General features: G+C 32.6%; 1 protein-coding gene across 1 annotated transcript in view; it reads left to right on the plus strand.

The window, feature by feature from the left end:
* Window positions 1-19,836, plus strand: part of LOC123646979 (neurabin-1-like) — a 180,004-nt gene extending 160,168 nt beyond the window's left edge. The window contains exons 5-6 of the mRNA XM_045564150.1: window positions 8,291-8,395; window positions 19,629-19,836. Of these exons, the coding sequence (XP_045420106.1) occupies window positions 8,291-8,395; window positions 19,629-19,836 (313 nt within the window). The remainder of the gene's footprint in view (window positions 1-8,290; window positions 8,396-19,628) is intronic.
* Window positions 19,837-20,216: the final 380 nt, after the last annotated feature.

The following is a 20,216-nucleotide window of genomic DNA, read 5'->3' on the forward strand; positions in this document are numbered from 1 at the left end:
TTCAGATAAAATTGTTCTCTAAGATTAGTTTTTTAACACCTTTGTTGAGATATAATTCACCATATAATTTACTTAATTAAAGTGTATAATTCAATGGTTTTTTGAATACCCAAGAGTTATGTAATCATCACCACAATTAATTTTAGAACGTTTTTACCACCTGAAAAAGGAACCATGTTCATCCCTGCTGTAGCATTTATCAGTACCTAATTCCTTTTCATTGCCAAATAATATTTCATTGAATGGATAATAACCACATTTTGTTTATTCATTTTGATATCAAGTGATGGATATTTGGGTTTTTTCACTTTTGGCTGTTATGAATAAGGCTGCTTATGAGCATTCATATACTAGTTTTTGTGTGAGCATATTTTCATTTCTCTTATACCTAGGATCAGAATTTCTGAGTCATATAATAATTCTATGTTTAACCTTTTGAGTAATCACCAGAATGTTTTCTAGAGCAGCTGCCTCATTATGCATATTCGCTGGAGGTGTATGAGGGGTCCAATTTCTCTACATCCTCATGAACACTTGTTATTATCTCTGTCTTTTTGATCATCACCATCTGAGTGGGTGTGAAGAAGTATATCATTTTGATTTTAATTTGCATTTCCCTTGTAGCTAATGATCATGGGCATTTTTTTCATGTACTTTTTGGCCATTTTTAAATCTTCATTGGAGAAATGCCTAGTCATATCCTTTGCCCATTTTTAAATTGAGTTATCTTTTATTAATGAGTTATAAGAGCTCTTTGCAGTATTCCAGATACAAACCCCTTATCAGTTATCTGATAATATGATATATAAACATTTCCTTCTAATCTATAAGTTGTCCTTTTACTTTCTTGATGGCTTCCTTGGAAGCACAAAACATTTTACTTTTAATGAACTCCAGTGTATCTAGTTTTTCTTTTGTTGCTTGTACTTTGATATCATGGCTAAGAAGGCATTACCTAATCTGAGGTCATAAAGATTTACTCATTCATTTTTTTCTAAGAGTTTTGTAGTTTTAGCTCTTATATTTAGGTCTATAAACCATTTTAGTTACTTTTGTATGGGGTGTGAGGAAGCCATCTATCTTTATTCTTTTCCATGTGAATATTCACTTTACCATCACCACTTGTTGAAAAGACCAGTCTTTCTGCATTGAACGGTCTTGGCACCCTTGTCAAGAATCAGTTGGCCATAAATATAAGGTATTATTATGTGGACAAGATTAATTTTTTAATGAGTGATATGCAGAATACATTTGAGGAACACATAGGGCCAAAGGTAATGAAACAAGTTACAGGAAGTTTTACAACAGTACCATTGCGAAACAATATGGACCTAAACCAGTGTAGTTTGTTAGGAGATATGTATAAAGAGATAAAGCTGATATTATAATTATGTCTTCATATGCATTTTGAATGTATTATGTGTTTTTAATATACATTATGTATCTGTCCTTTATAATCATTTCTTTTTTCCTATCTAATTATTTAATTTTTATTTAGTATTTCATACTAACAGCCCTATGTAGAATGAATTTAGGAGCAGAGGCATCTTCTGTAAGACTTCTTTTTAGCTATGGAGTATCCCTGAATATCTCAAGGAATTCTCTAAGGATTTAGGCCTTGGCCCTCTTTCCTGAATTTAGATTCAGCGCATTAGGGTTAGGCCAAGGCACCTGTATTTTATATAGTTGCCTGAGTGTTTCCAATGTACAGCTCTGGTCACTCTGGCTTTTTGGTACTAGTCTCTAATGAATTGTCGTATCTTCATTTTTGTTGCTTAGCTTTCCAGTGTCGTCTGTGATTTCCAAGTATTATCTCTGGTTTTCCTTTGTCTGTTTCAGTCTTGGCTGGCATTCAGTAGCTGCCTGACTACTCTGCCCTGCTAAAAGATATTTTTCCCCTTTTCCTAATTAAAACCTCTTAGATATCTTAGGACCATAGATCTCAGACTTTAGTCTGAATAAGAATCAACTAAGATGCATACTACAATACAGATTTGTGGGATCTGCTCTTAGAGTGGGGCTCATATATTTGCATTTTAAACGAGTACCCCAGGTGATTCTGATGTCGATGGTTGGAGCACCACACTTTGAGGAACTGTGCTTTAGGGTATTTCTAAGGCAAACATTATTATTTTGGTTAGAAGGATGTTAGTGGTGATTTTATCAGTATTCACCCCACCTACCTATTAGTGCCTAAATCCTAATATTGAATTTTCCTCTTTATGAGGCTCCTGGCAGAGGACCCTGTAAAAAAAGATTCCTGGCTTAGTAGTGTCTATGAGCTAATTCATTATTACCTGGCAGGTCTGATAAGGGCAGGTCTGATCACATTAGTTAGCTAATATCTTATGACATTTCCTAGTTCCATTCCCTATCCCAAGTCTTTTTTTAATTTTTAATTTATTTTTATTACTTTCCAGCATGATTGAGGTATAATTGATAAATTATAATTCATATAATATAATAATTGAGGTATTATTGTGAAATGATTGCCTCAGTAAAGTTAATTAACCTACCTGTCACCTCACATAGTTAATTTCTTGTGTGGTGAGAACACTTGAAGTCTATTTTCATAGTGCATTGCAAGTACACAATACATTATTATTAACTATAGTCACTGGGCTGTAAACTAGTTCTCCAGAACTTACTTATAACTGAAAGTTTCTGCTCTTGGACCAATGTCATCCCATTTCCTCCAACCCCCAAACCATGGTAACCAGCCTTCTACTCTCTGCTCCCTTGAGTTTGACTTTTCGAGATTCCATATATAAGTGAGATCACACAGTATTTGTCTTTTTCAGTCTTGCTTATTTCACTAGCATATTGTCCTCCAAATTCATCCATGTTGTCACAAATAGCAGGATTTCCTTCTTTATTCAGGCTGAAAAATGTTTCTGTGTGTGCATGTGTGTGTGTGTATAAAATCACATTTTCTTTATCCATTCATCCATCAGCAGATACTTAGGTTGTTTCCATATCTTGGCTACTGTGAGTAATCCTGCAATGAATATGGGAAATAGTGATTCAAAATAGTGATTTTATTTCCTTTGGATATAGTCCCAGAAGTGGGATTGCTGGATCATATGGTAGTTCTATTTTTATTTTTCGAGGAATCTCTACACTGCTTTCCATAATGGAATGTACCTCAACACAATAAAAGCTGTCTATAACAAGCCCACAGATAACATCATACTCAATGGTGAAAAGTTGTAAACTTTTCCTCTAAGATCAGAAACAAGATTCAGATACCCACTCTCACCACTTATCAGCATAGTACTGGAAGTCCTAGTCTGACAGGCAAGAAAAAGAAATAAAAGGCATCTAAATCAGAAAGGAAGAAGTAAAATTGTCCCTATTTGAAAACCCTGAAGACTCCACCAAAAATCCGTTAGAAATAATAAACACTTTGAGCGAAGTTGCAGCATATAAAATCAACTTGTAAACATTAGCTGCATTTGATACACTTACAGTGAACTATCCAAAAAAGATGAAAACACTCTCAGTTACAATAGCATCAAAAAGCATAAAACACATAGGAATAAATTTAATGAAGGAGGTGAAAAGCTCTGTACACTGAAAACTATAAAACATTGATGAAAGAAATTGAAGACATGAATAAATTGAAAGATATCTTGTGTTCATGGATTAGAAGAGTCAATATTGTCGAAGTGTCCTTACTAGCTATATCAGATCTCAAAATGGTACCCACGTATCAAGGGTGCAGGGAAAGAATCAGATGCCAGATCTTTAGAGGAGATCACCTACAGTTACTGGTTGTAAGGTGGGGTAAGACAGAAGAGTGCCTTCATCTTTTCATTCGTGATGCTGTCTCCAGTGAATATAGCTTATTAGTGGCTCAGACCAACCACATTAATGTTTAAGAGATGGAAATAAACATGAAAAGGGTTTAGCAGAAACAGATTGAAGAAAAAATAATAGATGAATGTTTTATACAAAATTATTAAAATCTATTTATTCAAAGATTCTCTTTTATTTTTATTTTAAAAAATTTTCATTGATACATAATATTTGTACCTATTTATGGGGTAAACGTGATGCTTTGTTACGTGCATAGAACATGTAATGATCAAGTCAAAATATTTAGGATATCTACTACCTCAAGTATGTATCATTTCTATGTGTTGGAAACATTTCAAATCCTCTTTTCTAGCTATTTTGAAATATACAATATATTGTTATTAACTATAGTCACTCTATTCTGCTATCAAACATTGGAACTTATTCTCTGTATCTAACTATATGTTTATATCCCTTAACCAACCTCTCTTCATCTTCCCTCCCACCCACACACCCTTCTCAGTCTCTTATCTATCATTCTATTCTCTACCTTAATGAGATCAACTTCTTTAGCGTCCACATATGAATGAGAACCTGTGATATTTTCTGTCTTTGCCTGGCTTATTTCACTTAACATAACTACCTCCAGTTTCCTCCACATTGCTGAAAATGACATGATGTCATTCTTATTTATGGCCAAATAGCATTCCATTGTTTACACATACCACATTTTCTTCATCCATGCATCTGTTGGTAGAAACTTAGGTTGATTCTATATCTTTGCTATTGTGAATAGTGCTGCAGTAAACATGTAAATGCAGGTATGCTTTTGATAGATTGACTTTCTTTCCTCTGGATAAATACCCAGTAGTGGGATTACTGGATCATACGATAGTTCTATTTTTAGCTTGTTCAGAAATCTCTTTACTGTTTTTCATAAGAACTGTATTAATTTACATCCCTGTCAGCAGCATGTAAGAATTCCCTTTTCTCCACATCCTCACCAGCATCTGTTATTTTTTTTTTTTTTGTCTTTTTGTGTCTCTGTGCTAACACAGTTTGGTTGGCTTTGTGAATCTACTTGGCCATTTCATTGGATCCTCCAAAATTATGAAAGGCTAATATTCAAAGAATTAAAAAAATGACTTTCATAAATATAAACAGAAAATATATTGAAGATTTTATTCAGCTCCCTAATTAGAGATCTAGTGCGATGATATTATACATGTGGTTCAAAGAGCATTTTAGAAACTAGATATTTAACAGCAAGTTAATACAGTAATGTCAGAATAACATAGCAAAGTTAGATTACAAAACTGGTTAATATTCTATATGGCAATAAACCATTATCTGGGATTATCTTTTCTAATAGTTAAAAAGTATATGAATTTATTCAGGTCAAAAATCTGCAAAGTACTAAAGAGTTTTACTATGCCTAGGACCTTTAATCAATATTAAATAGTTGTATCAAATAAAGTACATTCCCCTTTATTATCCTTAGGTGAGTTTGTTAACTAATGTACCCATATGACATGGAAAAAATATGTTGCCCTACTTTTAGTCTTATTTTCAAGCTTTGACTAACTTTACTTAACACTTGGCAGCAAAATATGATTTACACCACAATTCCCAGAGATGCTTACAGTAGCCGTCAATTTTCATTCATGGGAAGAGTCAGTATGATAAAGTTGTCAGTTCTCTGCAAGGTAATCTTTAAAATCAGTCTAATTTCATTAACACCCCAATAAGTGTTTTCATATTACTTGGCAGATAAACCCAAAATTAATTAGGAAGAGCAAAGGTTCAAGAATAACTCAGGCATATTTGGAGGTAATGAACCATTTTAGGGGAATTTCCTGTGAAATGTGAAAACTATTAATAGTTACAAAGCCTAAGACAATATAGTATTAATGAAGGGATAGAGAACACATAGAACCTATAGAGAACCCAGAAACATGTCAATGTATATTTGAGAACTTGAGATAGTACTACAAATCAGTGGGGAAAAATGAACTCTTTTTTTTTTTTTTTTTTTGAGACAGAGTGTCACTTTGTTGCCCGGGCTAGAGTGAGTGCCGTGGCATCAGCCTAGCTCACAGCAACCTCAGACTCCTGGGCTTAAGCGATCCTACTGCCTCAGCCTCCCGAGTAGCTGGGACTACAGGCATGAGCCACCATGCCCGGCTAATTTTTTTGTATATATATTTTTAGTTGGCCAGATAATTTCTTTCTATTTTTAGTAGAGACGGGGTCTCACTCTTGCTCAGGCTGGTCTCGAACTCCTGACCTCGAGCGATCCACCCGCCTCGGCCTCCCAGAGCTAGGATTACAGGCGTGAGCCACCGCGCCCGGCCTGAACTCTTTATTAAATGTTGTTAGGCCAATTGTTTATATACTTAGAAAAAATAGATTGCTAACATATATTATCATAAAAAATAATTCCCAAGTGAATAATTACCTAAATGCGGAGAAGCAGAATGTTTAAACAATTAGAAGTAAATATAGAATATTTTTATAATCTTTGGGCAGAAAGTGATTCCATAAACAAAACACAAAAATATCTACTTAGTGATGTGATCATATTTTTAAAAATAATTTTTTGCAAAACCACCATATTTCAAAGAAATGTAAAAAGACATATGTAGATTTGATGAAGGTATTTGCAACATGTTTGAGAAGGTATTCATATACAGGATATATAAAGACGTCTTTTATAAATCAATAAGTAAAAAGACACTCAACCCAGCAACAACAAATAGGTAAAGGAAATGATCTGACAGTTTGTGGAAGTAAACAGATGACTTATAAACATATGAAAAAGTGTTCACCCACACTAGTAATCAGAGAAATGCAATTAAAATTACATTGTGATATCATTTTCCACCTACATGATTGGCAGTACTTAAAGGATCTGAGCATCCTGAGAATGTGGAGATTTGTTAATGTCCAATAAAGTTGAAATTGCCTGCATTTGACTTGGGAATTTCATTTCTAGGCACATATACTGGAGAAACTCATTCATGTGTAAGAAGGCATGTATGAAGTTGGTTATTATAGCAGTGTTTATAATAGCTAAAATTGAAAACAACACTGTTGTCCATCTGCAAAACAATAAATAAATATATTTTGGTATCTTTATAAAAGATAATACTATATGCTTATTAAAATGGATTAGCTATTATTACATTTAATAAAGCCATGGATAAATCTCAAATATATTGTTGAGTGAAGTGAACTAAGTTGTAAAAAGAGAGGTATACTTCATAATTTTTGAAAACATACAAATGTATTCATGTTGTGCCTATTCACACATACATGTTGTTTCTATTTCAAAACAATCAATAGAATGTTTAAGCACTGCAATTAGTATGGTAGCTACCTCTGTGGAAGCAATGAAGGTAATAAAATTAGGGACAAATAATAAAGGAGTTTCAACTTTTCTGTAATGTATTTCTCTGGAAAAAATATGACACACATATAGCACAGTTCTAAGATTTGATAAAATTGGGTGTTGAGTAAATGAGAGTTTATTATTTATTTATACTATATTTTTCCATGTTTGAAATATTTTATTATGAGGAATAAAAAATGGTGTGTACAAAACATATATATATAAATTTAAAAGTAATATCCACTAAACAATATTAATACTGTATACTGTTCATAAGTATAAGTAAATGTACACACATGTACACACAAACACATATACACACAAGCATTGCATATTTGGAGTGTACAACTTAAATAGGAAGGATTCCCTGCAGTTCCTTGTGATATGTTTCCTTAGGTATGACAGGTGTGATGAGAGACTAGGTTTTAGACCCAAAGGATATTTCAGCTGAATCTGTGATGTTTTATATACAGCAATTAATTAAGGACATAAAATGATGTAAATATGTCATACATTCACAATTATCAGTTTTTTGTGATAGGAATATAGATGTTTGGTAAACTGACTCTCTCCATTTAGTGTTACTCATTTATTCTTTTAAATAGCCTTTTTAAAACATTAAGCACTTGACTGAGATCTGGAGCTTGTACAGTCATTCCTTGGTATACACAGGAGATTGGTGTAAGGACCCTTGTGGATACCAAAATCTGTGGATGCTCAAGTCCCTTTTACAAAATGAGGTAGTATTTACATATCATCTAAGCACATCCTTTTGTATACTTTAAATCATCTCTAGATTACTTGTAATACCTAATACACTGTAAATGCTAAATAAATAATTGTTATGTTGTATTGCTTTTTCAATCTGTACTTTTTGATTATTGTGTTATCTTTTATTTTTTTCCTGAATATTTTAGATCCATAATTGGTTGAATCCATGGGTATGGAACCCGTGGGTACAGAGGCCTGCCTATATATAAAAGACAAATTTTGGATCAATAAGAATATCTTAAATATCAAGTATTTTGTCAATTCTTTTATTATAAATGATAATACATTATCAGATAAATTAATTGTAGGTAATTTGTTTTCTTCCTAAAGAATTCACGTCAATGACCAGATTGTGGAAGTGGATGGAGTCAACATGGTGGGTGTCACCCAGAATTTTGCTGCCTCCGTTCTCAGAAACACTCAGGGCATTGTCAGGTAAATATGTGCTTTTGTATATATACAATTTGGTTACTTTATATTTTGTTGAATTTTAATGGTCTATAGTTTAACCTATAAATATAAATATAAATATATGTAATTACAATGACAGTTTTATGTGGCTACTAAAAACTTGTCTTTAGTTTTTCATTTTTCCTTCTTTATTATAATTTAGATTCCATTCCAATGTAAATGGAATTTTAAATTAGATATCCTGGAATTCTAGAAAGATATGAAGACAAGTGAATGTACAGTGTGAATCAGAATGGGTAATTACTGATCTGTGTGAATGTTTCTTATTGCTAATACAGTAAGAACTGCTAGGAAGGTAGAATTTCTAGTTATGGCCTCAATAAATATAAATTAGGTCCCAAATCCTTTTAACAAAACCAGTTATACAATACATTCAAATGCTTATACACATATTCAATGATATATATTATTTAGTACTGAATGATTTGAATATAAGTACATTTTTTGAATCTACATATTGTTTTAAAGAATCAGCCAGGGACCAGGCACAGTGGCTCATACGTGTAATCCCAGCACTTTGTGAGGCCAAGGTAGGATTGCTTGAGGCCAGGAGTTTGAGACCAGCCTGGGCAACACAGTAAGACCCCATCTCTGTAAAATAATTAAAACATTAGCCCACATGGTGGGTCATGTCTGTAGTCCTAGCTACTCAAGGGGCTTTCTGATAAAGGACTGTTATTTAGGAGATATGAAGAACTCTTATAATTCAATAAGGTTATTATAATAACTTTATAATGGGGTTTTACTTCAACCTTAGTAAGAATGTGCAAATCACTTAAAGAGACAATTCACCAAAGAAGGTATATAGATAAGCACATGAAATGCTATTCAACATCATTAATTGTTAAGGAATGCAAATGAAATCCACAATAAGGTACTACTACACACCTATTACAAAGGCTGAAATTTAAAAGACTGACAAGCATGTGCACCAACTTTAACATTTATTCATTGTTGATGGGAATGCAAAATAGCACAGCCACTTTGCAGACAGTGTGTCTGGTTTTTGTAAAGTTAAAAGTACACTTATTATATCAGCCAGCAATTCTACACCTAGCTATTTACTCAAGAGCAATAAAAACACCTGTCTATATAAAGACTCATACTTGTGTGTTCCTAGGAGCTTTATTCATAATAGCTAAAAACTGGAAGTATTATATATTTCATTATTGACTGTTTATAAAAACTTATATAAAATTCTCTGCATCTGGACCTTTTTCTTATTCAAACATGGATTTGTAATATAAATTTTGGAAAGTCATGTTTTCTTTAGTCTACAGCTGTAAGCAGGACCTTGCCTTGTTTGCCACTGGCATAGTTGGTATACCTATTGTTGCATAGCCTATTACTCTAAAATTTAGTGACCTGAAACAACAAACTTTTATTACCTCTTGTTTTGTATGATCTGCTTCCCAGCTAACTCATATAGGCTTCTCTACAGGGGTGCCTCACAACATGGAAACTGGCTTCTCTAGAGAGAGTCCAAGATGGAATCTGCCGTCTTTTTATAACCTAAAATCTGAATTGAAATACTATCAGTCCTGTATTTTATTTGATGAAAGTGGGTCGATCTGTCCAGCCCACACTCACGGGTGGAGAACTACATAAGACATGAATATCAGGAGTAAGGTATCACATGGGTCCCTCTTAGAGGCTGCCTACCACAGTAGGGATCAATAACTAGTTGGATGGACAGGTGACTAGAAGAATGGGTAGACAGATAATGGACAGATTAATGTTATACGAAAGTATAATATATTTTATATTGCATACACAACTTAAGAAGAACTCTGTAAACATGAGACTATTTAGGAAAGATTGACCAGGAGAGGGAGAGGTATAAACATTTTTCATTCTATATGTAAAAGTTAAATGATTCTACAACCCTTTGCTTTAAAAATAGAAAATTTAAAGAAGACATAGTAACAATTGTAAAGCATTTGAATGAGTGAACTCTGGAAAACGGAATAGGTATTCTTTTTAACTGTGGCAGCCATCTTGGTACTGACAACACTTACAGTGACGTGATGTTACAGGAGAGAGATTTTATTTCAGTATGAAGAAATTTCTAATGATTTATATGTTTTCTCTTCAGTGTTGTTCACATTGAACTTTAAATACTTTCTGAAAAGTACTTGCTACCCATGATCAATTACTATGCATTCATTGTGCTTTTATCCTCAGCATATGGCTTTAATGACTTTTTGACATGTCATTATGTCATGACACTTTCTGAGGTCAAGATTTTGTAGGAATTGTTGTTATATACAGGAGAAAATGATTAATATGACGCCTTAAGTATTTATTCTTTATGGAAGAGGTTATAATATTTTTTAAAAATATAAATGAGTGATAGGTGAATTTTTTATAGATATGTACATGTTTATATTTGGATACATACCTGAGCATATAATTTCTAAATGTGGAAGATTTTATTTCTTTCATTTTTACTTAAGATCATTGGTATTCCTTAGATTTCCATTTGGAATACAATTGTATCTGTTTGGATACAAAAGATCTTGAAATGTTTTTACTTCATTTATATCATTTTAATGTTTTTGTTGCCACTTATATAGCACAAGGGGCAATTGAGAGTTTCACTTTTTATCAGAGCCTTTGGTTTTGTGATTATGCGTAACAGAGGGTCATATGTAATGGAGAGTAGTGAGGCAATTTCCACATTCATGGAAATCATCAGCCAATGTGGATTTTGTATTTATTCCTAAGACCACCCCCTCACCCTCAGACAAGAGGAACAGCCACTATGGATTTGGAACTACGGATAGCAGAACTTCTTAATCTTATGAATATAAGAATGGTCAACAACCAAAGGTGTTAGAATAATAAAACCAGTGGGGATTTCAAAAAGTAATTGAAGGGGAATTTGGCTTAATGAGGCATTTTCTGGTGTTACAATATACAGATTAACATTTTATAAATTATCTTTTTAATGTTCATATACATAAATATTTAAGCCAGAGACATCAAAACTATTAAATTGAGCAATATTATTTCTGGAATGGATATATAGTATTTTTGGAAAATATCTTAATTTTATAATTAAACAGTATGTCATCCTTGAAGTAGCATGTGTTAGGCAATTTTTAAAAAGAGTTTAACTTTTCTTTTACATTGAAATATAGTGTAGAAAAAAATTCTCATAATTAATATTGGGTTAGATACAAAATTCATTTCAAAAAACTAATGCTTACAATTAAGTTTAAATATTTCAGATCTAGCTTTCAAAAGCAAACATTCTCATAGATAAAATTTTTTAAATGTTAAATATGTAGTAAGGCACATTAATCTGGCTCTCAATATAGAAAAGAAAAATATGTAAGTGTATGCAGTTACAAGTAAGGGGCAAAAAACTTGGTTGAAAAGTATTTTAACCTCTAACTACTATTAGCAAACTTTAGTGTAAGTGACTGAAGATACATTTACCACCACTTGTTCAGTAGAATTAAGTTAAATATTAAAAGGCTGGCCGGGCGTGGTGGCTCACGCCTGTAATCCTAGCACTCTGGGAGGCTGAGGTGGGTGGATCGCTCAAGGTCAGGAGTTTGAGACCAGCCTGAGCAAGAGCGAGACAACCACCCCCTGCCCCCGTCTCTACTAAAAATAGAAAGAAATTATCTGGCCAACTAAAATATATATAGAAAAAATTAGCCAGGCATGGTGGCGCATGCCTGTAGTCCCAGCTACTCGGGAGGCTGAGGCAGGAGGATCGCTTAAGCCCAGGAGTTTGAGGTTGCTGTGAGCTAGGCTGACGCCACGGGACTCACTCTAGCCAGGGCAACAAAGCGACACTCTGTCTCAAAAAAAAAAAAAAAAAAAAAAAAGGCTATCAAGTTCAGAGAAAGGTGATACAATGTGATCAAAACAAAAAAAGTGAGACACTTTTTACAAAAACCTTAAAGAGTTTGTCAAAGTGATTTTGTAAGTCCTTCTTAAAAGCACTATGTGATCTTGTGACCCACAGCTCACAAAGATATCACAAAGAGCTATTCAAGTATAAGTTGGGTGCATGTATTTTGTGTTTGTTTGTTTGTTTAAAAATATATCACTTACGTTGTGGGTGTATAAATAATAAATATTTGTTTAAAGAATATTTGAATGAAATAATTGATTATATAAAAAGTAATAAATATATCCTGGTATAGCTTTTCCACTTTTACACTAGCTTAATTCCACATTGAGAATTTTAAAATCTCATCATTAAGTGTGATTTTTGACCAGTGTATCATTTTATTCAAACAAATTATGTCTGAAAAATAAGACATTCATAAATCATTTTTTGGCATAATCTCTCACATTATTCATACAGAACATATAGAATCTTTATTATTTCAATTTAGCAAATTGTATATGGTTTAATAATTGTTTAGTTTTTGTTTGATAGGTCACAAAAGAATTTGATAAACTAATGAATTGAATCCCGCACGGTAGACATCTAAACTCCAAAGGACAGTATGTGGCCATTGCTTGGTCGGATACTAAATGAAAAGGAAAGGAATAACTGATTATCTGCCTTTGCTTATTTTGTGTCTGCATGAGGAGGACAGTGGGAAGTTAGTGAAATAGTTTACATTAAAACAAGATGATTTTTTAATTTTATTTTTTAATTGACATAATTATACATATACACAGTACATAGTGATATTTTGATACATGTAATGTATAGTAATCAAATCAGGGTAATTGCTGTATATCTCAGCTCAAACATTAATCATTTCTTTGTGTTGGGAACGTTCAATATCCTCCTTCTGGCTATTTGAAACTATATATTATTGTTAACTATAGTCATTCCACAGTGGTATTGAACAATAGTACTTATTCCCTGTAACTACCTATAATTTTGTACAGGATGATTTTTTTAATGCTAGAAAAAAAATCCATGCTAAAAACATAAACCCTAATTATAGATTTTAGTTTTAGTATTATATTATTTGACAATCATAATCTTAGAAAATACTCAGTTTTTAATTTAGATATTCATTAGGGTTTGGTTTCTGTTAACTTAGCATTTATAGCTAGAAAATAAAAAGATCACACTATGCTCTATTGAAGCAAAGAAAAAAAATCTAGAAAGTGACAAGAAATATTTTTTCTTTAAAATTTAAGTTTAGAAACAAGCTCATTCACTACATGTATTGTCATTTCAGTTTGAGATAATGTATGAGATATAAATTATGGTTGTACAGAAACATCAATTGATTTTACCACTTATATTTAGAAGGGCTAATGGTTGCTGACTTTATTACATTTTTTAAGGTTTTGAAAATTCAAAGTGATCACATGATCCATACCTATATTTCAGTGGCAACTAAAATAAATGTTTTCAGAACACATTTTGGCTCAGAGATTTTATCCTTTTCCTATGGTTGACTCACAAAAAAACCAGCTCTTGTTTCAAAACTATAATGAAATAAGAGATAATCGGGACAGTGTATACAGTTAAGTACTTTCAAATACATTTGACCTTAACTAGATAATAATGCATCATCTATATAAAAACAACTGTATACATTTATTAAACATGCTCTGAGCACCAGGTACTTAGTTAAGCTTCATATATGGATTGTGTAATATTTATTTATTATAGCTATTATACTTACCTTACAAATATCAAAATTAAGGCTTAGAAATATGAATGCATCCAAGGTCACAGAACCAGTAAGTAGTATTTATAGTTTGGTGGATTTGTCCTATCAAAGCCATTTTTCCCTTTTACAGACCTTTTTAACCCCTAAGTTGCGCTATCACAGCATATCCATACTCTGAATTTATAATTGAAATAATAACCTTACTTTAAAATTTACATTTTCTCCTGAGTTCTATATATGATAGATTATATGTATAATCTTATGAGACATGTTTATAAAGACAGATTAAAAATACACCAAACTTAAGAATATATAGAAAGGTAATTTGAATGTTATAAATTTTTCAAAATGAGAGCCTTTATCAGTTTATAATAGCAATCGTGCATTCAAGTCTTTTCCTGTATGTACCACATTTTATTCTTTTATCACTCCTTCAGATGTGGACTTAGATACTAATTTTCACATGAGGAAAATGTGGCGGAGAGAGTAGTTTGGTTTCACTTCTGTGTGCTTTCCCTATGGACCATACTTATCAGGATGACATTCTATTATTGCAAATCTGTGCTATAAATTTACTGGATTACAAAGCTTTAAAGATGTGGGTAGCTGGGTGCTATAACACTACTCAGAATAGCTGCCTGAATGGGGAAATATGTGTACTTCAACATTGACACTTTTAAAAGTGAGTATATTTCATGAGATGAGTTGTCTGTCTTATATGCAATTACAAATCATTTCCATTTCATCAGATTCAGAATCACATTCAAAGTGATTTTGAATAGAAACCAATATTGGGCAAGTAGCAGATTATGTTAAATTGTGGGGGCAAATTGAGAAAGCTGAGCTGTGACTTAAGCAGCTGTGCCTTCATGATTTAAAATGCTAGTTTCTTATGGAACAATTCTTATTTCCTCTGAAACTTTGATTATATATACATTCATGCCTTTTAGTTTTAGCACCACAAATCTGGTTTGGAATTAGGGACTTTTTTATTGAGAATAATAAGAAACATATGAGAGTTTTGATTTATTGTAATATATGATTATATAATTTATCATATATTCTATTATGTTATAATTTGGGCTTTTAAAATAATTTTCTGTTTTAAAGTCTTTCACAAGGTCTTTCTTAAAACACCTTCATTCATCTCTGCAATTAGCACCAATAGTTTCAAATCTTTGGCAAATGGATAATTTCCAAATTTCATGTTTCTCTCTCTGAATTGTATTCTGAATAACTTTAAACACTTGTCTTTCATAAAAAATGAACTTCTTCATTTTCATTTTTAGGAAAAACCATTAAACTAAAAGATCTGACAATGTAATACTCAAATGAGTTTAAAGAATTTATGGCTTAAATGAGTCTGAATTCTAATTTACCTTTTACTTTGAGCTTAGCTACTGTTTTTGATTAATATGCATTTTGTACATTAACTGCTTCCTTTAATCTCCTGTCAACTTTATAACAGGTAAGTGATACTCCCTCACACCCTACTCTATGATACATTTAAAGAAAGATAAAAAGTCAATTTAGGCTTTTCTAAAACTACCATTTCGGAATAAAAGTTTCTGAATTGCTTTATATTTGTATCACTAGACATAATTTCTTTACATATTTACTGAAGATGTAATGAATTCAAGGTAGTCATTATATGTCTAGATCAGGTTAGCACATTAAAGATTTTATGTATCTTCAACCATAGAAATCATAGTGTCTCCAAACGAAAACACTCTCTATCTCTAAGCAATTCAGAACTTGTATTCTAGAATGGTAGTGAGCAAAGCAAGGATGTCTACTCTTATGTCTTGTTTTTAACATATGCTGGAGGTCTCAGCCAGTGCAATAGGTCAATAAATAAATAGATAAACAAACAAATAAATAATAGACAAATAGAAAAGGAAGAAATAAAAATATGTCTCTCTTCATAGTGGATGTGATATTTTATATAGAAAAATCCTGGCCAGGCACTGTGGCTCACATCTGTAATCTTAGCACTTTGGGAAGCTGAGGTGGGAGGATCACTTGAGCCCAGAAGTTCAAAACCAGCCTGGGCAACACTGTGAGATGCCATCTGTACAAAAAAATTTAAAAATTAGCCTGGGTTGGTGGCATGTGCCTCTGGTCTTAGCTACTCAGGAGGATCGCTTGAGCCTGGGAGTTGGGGCTGGAGTGAGCTGTGATCACACCAGGGCACTCCAGTCTGGGCAACAGAACAAGACTCTGTCTCACAAAAAAAAAAAAGAAAGAAAGAAAAAAATTAGCTGGGCATGGTGGCACATGCCTATAGTGCCAGCCACTGTGGAGGCTGGGGTTGGAAGATTGCTTGAACCCAGGAGTTTGAGGTTACAGTGAGCTATGATTGTGCCACCGCTCTCCAGCCTGGGTGATAGAGTGAGACCTGTCTCTCTAAAAAAAAAAAAAAAAAAAAGGGAAAAAATCCTAAAAAATCTACAAAAAGCTAATAGGATTAATAAGTGAGTTTAGCAAGATCATGGAACACAAGGCCAGTATTCAAAAACCAATTGTATTCCTATACTATAAACACAAATAACTAGAAACTGAAGTTTAAAAATTAATACCACTTACAATAACTTTATAAAACATGGAATACTTGGAGATAAATTTAACAAACTGTGTCTAAGACCTGTACATTAAAAACTATAGTATATTGAGAGAAAGAAAAAAGATGATCTAAACAAATGCAGAGATGCACCATGTTTAGGTATCAAAAGAGGCAATATTGCTCAGATGTCAGTTCTCAACAAATTAATCTATCGATTCAAAGTAATTCCAAATGAAACCCCAATGGGCTTTCTTTTAGAAATTGACAAGCTGATTGATACAGAGTCAGAGAACTAACACCACCTAGTTTCAAGACTTACTATGTAGTAACCAAGAAGTGTGGTACTGACATAAATATAAACACATTAGTAGAACAGAATGGAAAGTCCAGAAATCTACCGACAAATATATGGTCAACCGATTTTCAACAAATGTGACAAAGTATTTCAATGGCTATAATGAATAGTCTTTTCAACCAGTGGTGTTGAAACAATTGGTTATCCATTTAAAAAACATGAAACTCTATCCTTGTCACACATCATACATGAAAATTAATTTAAAAGATATTATAGACCTAATATAAAAGCAAAACATTAACACTTCAAAACATAAAATAGTAGAAAATGTTAGCAATCTTAAATCAGGCAAAGGTTTCTTAGCTAGGAAACAAAAGGCATGAATTTTTGTAAAAAAGTGATAAATTTGACTTACTTGAATGGCACAATTAAAAATATGAAAAGGTAAGCCACAGACTGGGAGAATATAATAAATTAAATGCACAAACATATATGTATATTATGTATGTGTATTTGTGTCTATATATATGTGCTATAATAGACAAGGATGTGTACCTAGAATGTAAAAAGGACTATTACAACTCAATAATAAAAAGTCAAACAATTCCATTTTTATAGATGGGAAAGGACTTGAAAAAATATTTCATTGAAGAAGATACATGAATGGTCAATAAGTACATGAAAAGATTCTCAGTATCATTAGTCATCAGGGCATTGGAAATGAAAACTCATGAAATACCACTAGAATGGCTAAAATTTTAAAAGGCAATACTATCCTGAGCAACATAGCAAGACCCCATCTCTACAAAAAATAAAAAAGTTAGCCATACATGGTGGTACACCTGTAGTCCCAGCTACTCAGGAGGCTGAGCAGGAGGATAGCTTGAGCCCAGGAGTTTGAGGTTACAGTGAGCTATAATGACACCATTGCTCTCCAGCCTGGCTGACAGAGTGATTGATACCTTGTCTCAAAAAAAAAAAAAAAAGGGCAATACTAAGTGTTGTTGGTGAGGATGCAAAGCAACTACAACTCTTGTGCATTGCTTGTAGGTATATAAAATAAGATTTTGAAATATAATTTGGCAATTTCTTTAAAAGTTAAATTTGCATTTACCATAAGATTCATCAATTTCACTATTAGTTATTTGTCTAAGGAAAATGAAAACATATGTTCACATAAAAACTTGCACACGAATGTTTATGTTAACTTTATTCACAATATCCAAAATTCACCCCAAATACTTATCAATAGAAGAATAGATAAACCAAATGCAGTATAGCCAATACAAGCAAATACTACTCAGTGATAAAAAGGAAAGAATTACTGATACTTGTAACAACACGGATAAATCTCCAAAACACTGTTGAGCCAGTGAAGCTAGACACCCTATGATTCCATCTATATGAAACTTTCGAAAAAACTAATATAGGCCTAGGGTGAAGATGATTCACTGGAAAGAAATACTAGGAAATATTTTGGATTGATGAAAATGTTCTATATCACTGATGTGATTACAGGTTTATATATTTGTCACAGTTATTGCAGTGTACATTTAAAATAGGTGTATTTCATTGTGTGTAAATTATACCTCAATGAAGATGAAAAATGGTGGTATTTTTAAATTTTATTTATACTTGATTCCCAAAGGAAAATAAAAGATAAATGAACACTCAAGCATAATTCCAAAGTTAAGTCCTGTTTGAAACTACATAAAAGTATTTCTTAAAAGACAACTACTAACATCTAAGTGTAAAAATTTTGATCTTCAGTGTATTTGTGCAGAAAATGGTGGTATATTTCATTTAAAATCGATTGATTAAAGCAACATTGTAATCAGAGGAAAGTATCAATTAAGTGTAGAAACAAGATTAAACAAAGAGTCACATTCAAAATAATGATGTTAAGTGATACTTAGAAAACTACATCCTGGAGACACATTATTTGTATTTTTAGAAAAACAGAGCTATATATTAGTGTGAAAGCTATTTAAAAGTGAATATTAATTTGTAGAGCAAAACCCATTCTATTGAAAAAGATGTATCATAACTGACTTTAGCTTGCAATAAGGAAATGTCTTGGGTTTTTTAAGGCTTTTTTTCTTACAGGAATTAATATCAACAGATATTTCCTGTTTTCTCTTTATTTCTTGAACCACACCCTTCCTCATATTACCCTTTTTCCCCAAAAGAAGAAGTGAATGAATTCACCACCTCTTGTTATTTTAGATTTTCATTTTAAAAACAAAATAAAAGATTCTACCTATTTCTCCTTCTTTCTCTTATCTCCAAAGTTATATATTTAACTTCATTATGCTGTACCTCAAAATGTTTTTTAAGCAATTTTTGCATTATAGAGATGTTGTTATGGAGATGTTTCTTAAATTCAATGGTACAGGACATAATGAGTTTGTTCCCATCTTATAAGGCATCAAAAAAGTGTAAAGTACTGCAGAATGGATTACGTCTGTTAGGTCTTCTCTCAAAGTGATAATTTTTTATGATCTTTTACTTTCTGTCCCTTTCTTCTCCTTTACGAGCTTTGTCTGTAAAAATCACTTTCATTGCTCAGCTAACCTTTTCTCCCACCCAGGCACACCATGTGAAGTCCATAGGTGATATTACTTTTTTGAGGCTTGATGGACCCTGGTGCTATAGCAAACTTGATTACTTTCCTTAGCACTCCTTTTTGCTAGTAAGTCTTAACTTTATCAATCTCCATTAACCTTTCCACAGCTTCCTCATGGGGCGAGAAAAAGCAGGACAAGTGAGCGAGGTCGCCCATTTGATAAACCAGACACTGGAACACGAACGGCGCCAGAGAGAGGTTCTGGAGCGTCACTATGCCCAGTCCCAGTACGATGCTGATGACGATGAGGTCAGTGGAGCTTGCAAACATTCTTTTTCCTACATTTCCTGCTTTATAGAACTCTCTACCAGTTAGCAGTGTGGCAGGTTTTTTGCAGTTTCTTAAGGAAGATATGTCTACATTGAACTAAAGTATTCAACCTCATAGAAAAGAAATACTACTTGCATCTGATATTAACTTACAAGTCAAGTCATGGTATCCTATTTACAGTAAGAAGACTGGGAGTAAGTCTGATCTTTTACCACACTATCATAAAGACAGACATTCGTAGAAACAGAAAAGGATAAAAATACCAAAATGTGAATAATGGCTATCTTCATTGCTGGAATTAAGTGATTTTCTCTCTCTGCTTTATACTTTTTCAATGTTTTCCAAATGTTCTACAATAAGTATGTGACGCTTTTTCAAAAAACGAGTAAACATTTTAAATGAAAAAACACACCCATACATGCACA

Source organism: Lemur catta, chromosome 11, assembly GCF_020740605.2.
Source record: "Lemur catta isolate mLemCat1 chromosome 11, mLemCat1.pri, whole genome shotgun sequence".
In the NCBI taxonomy this organism is placed as follows: Eukaryota; Metazoa; Chordata; class Mammalia; order Primates; family Lemuridae; genus Lemur; species Lemur catta.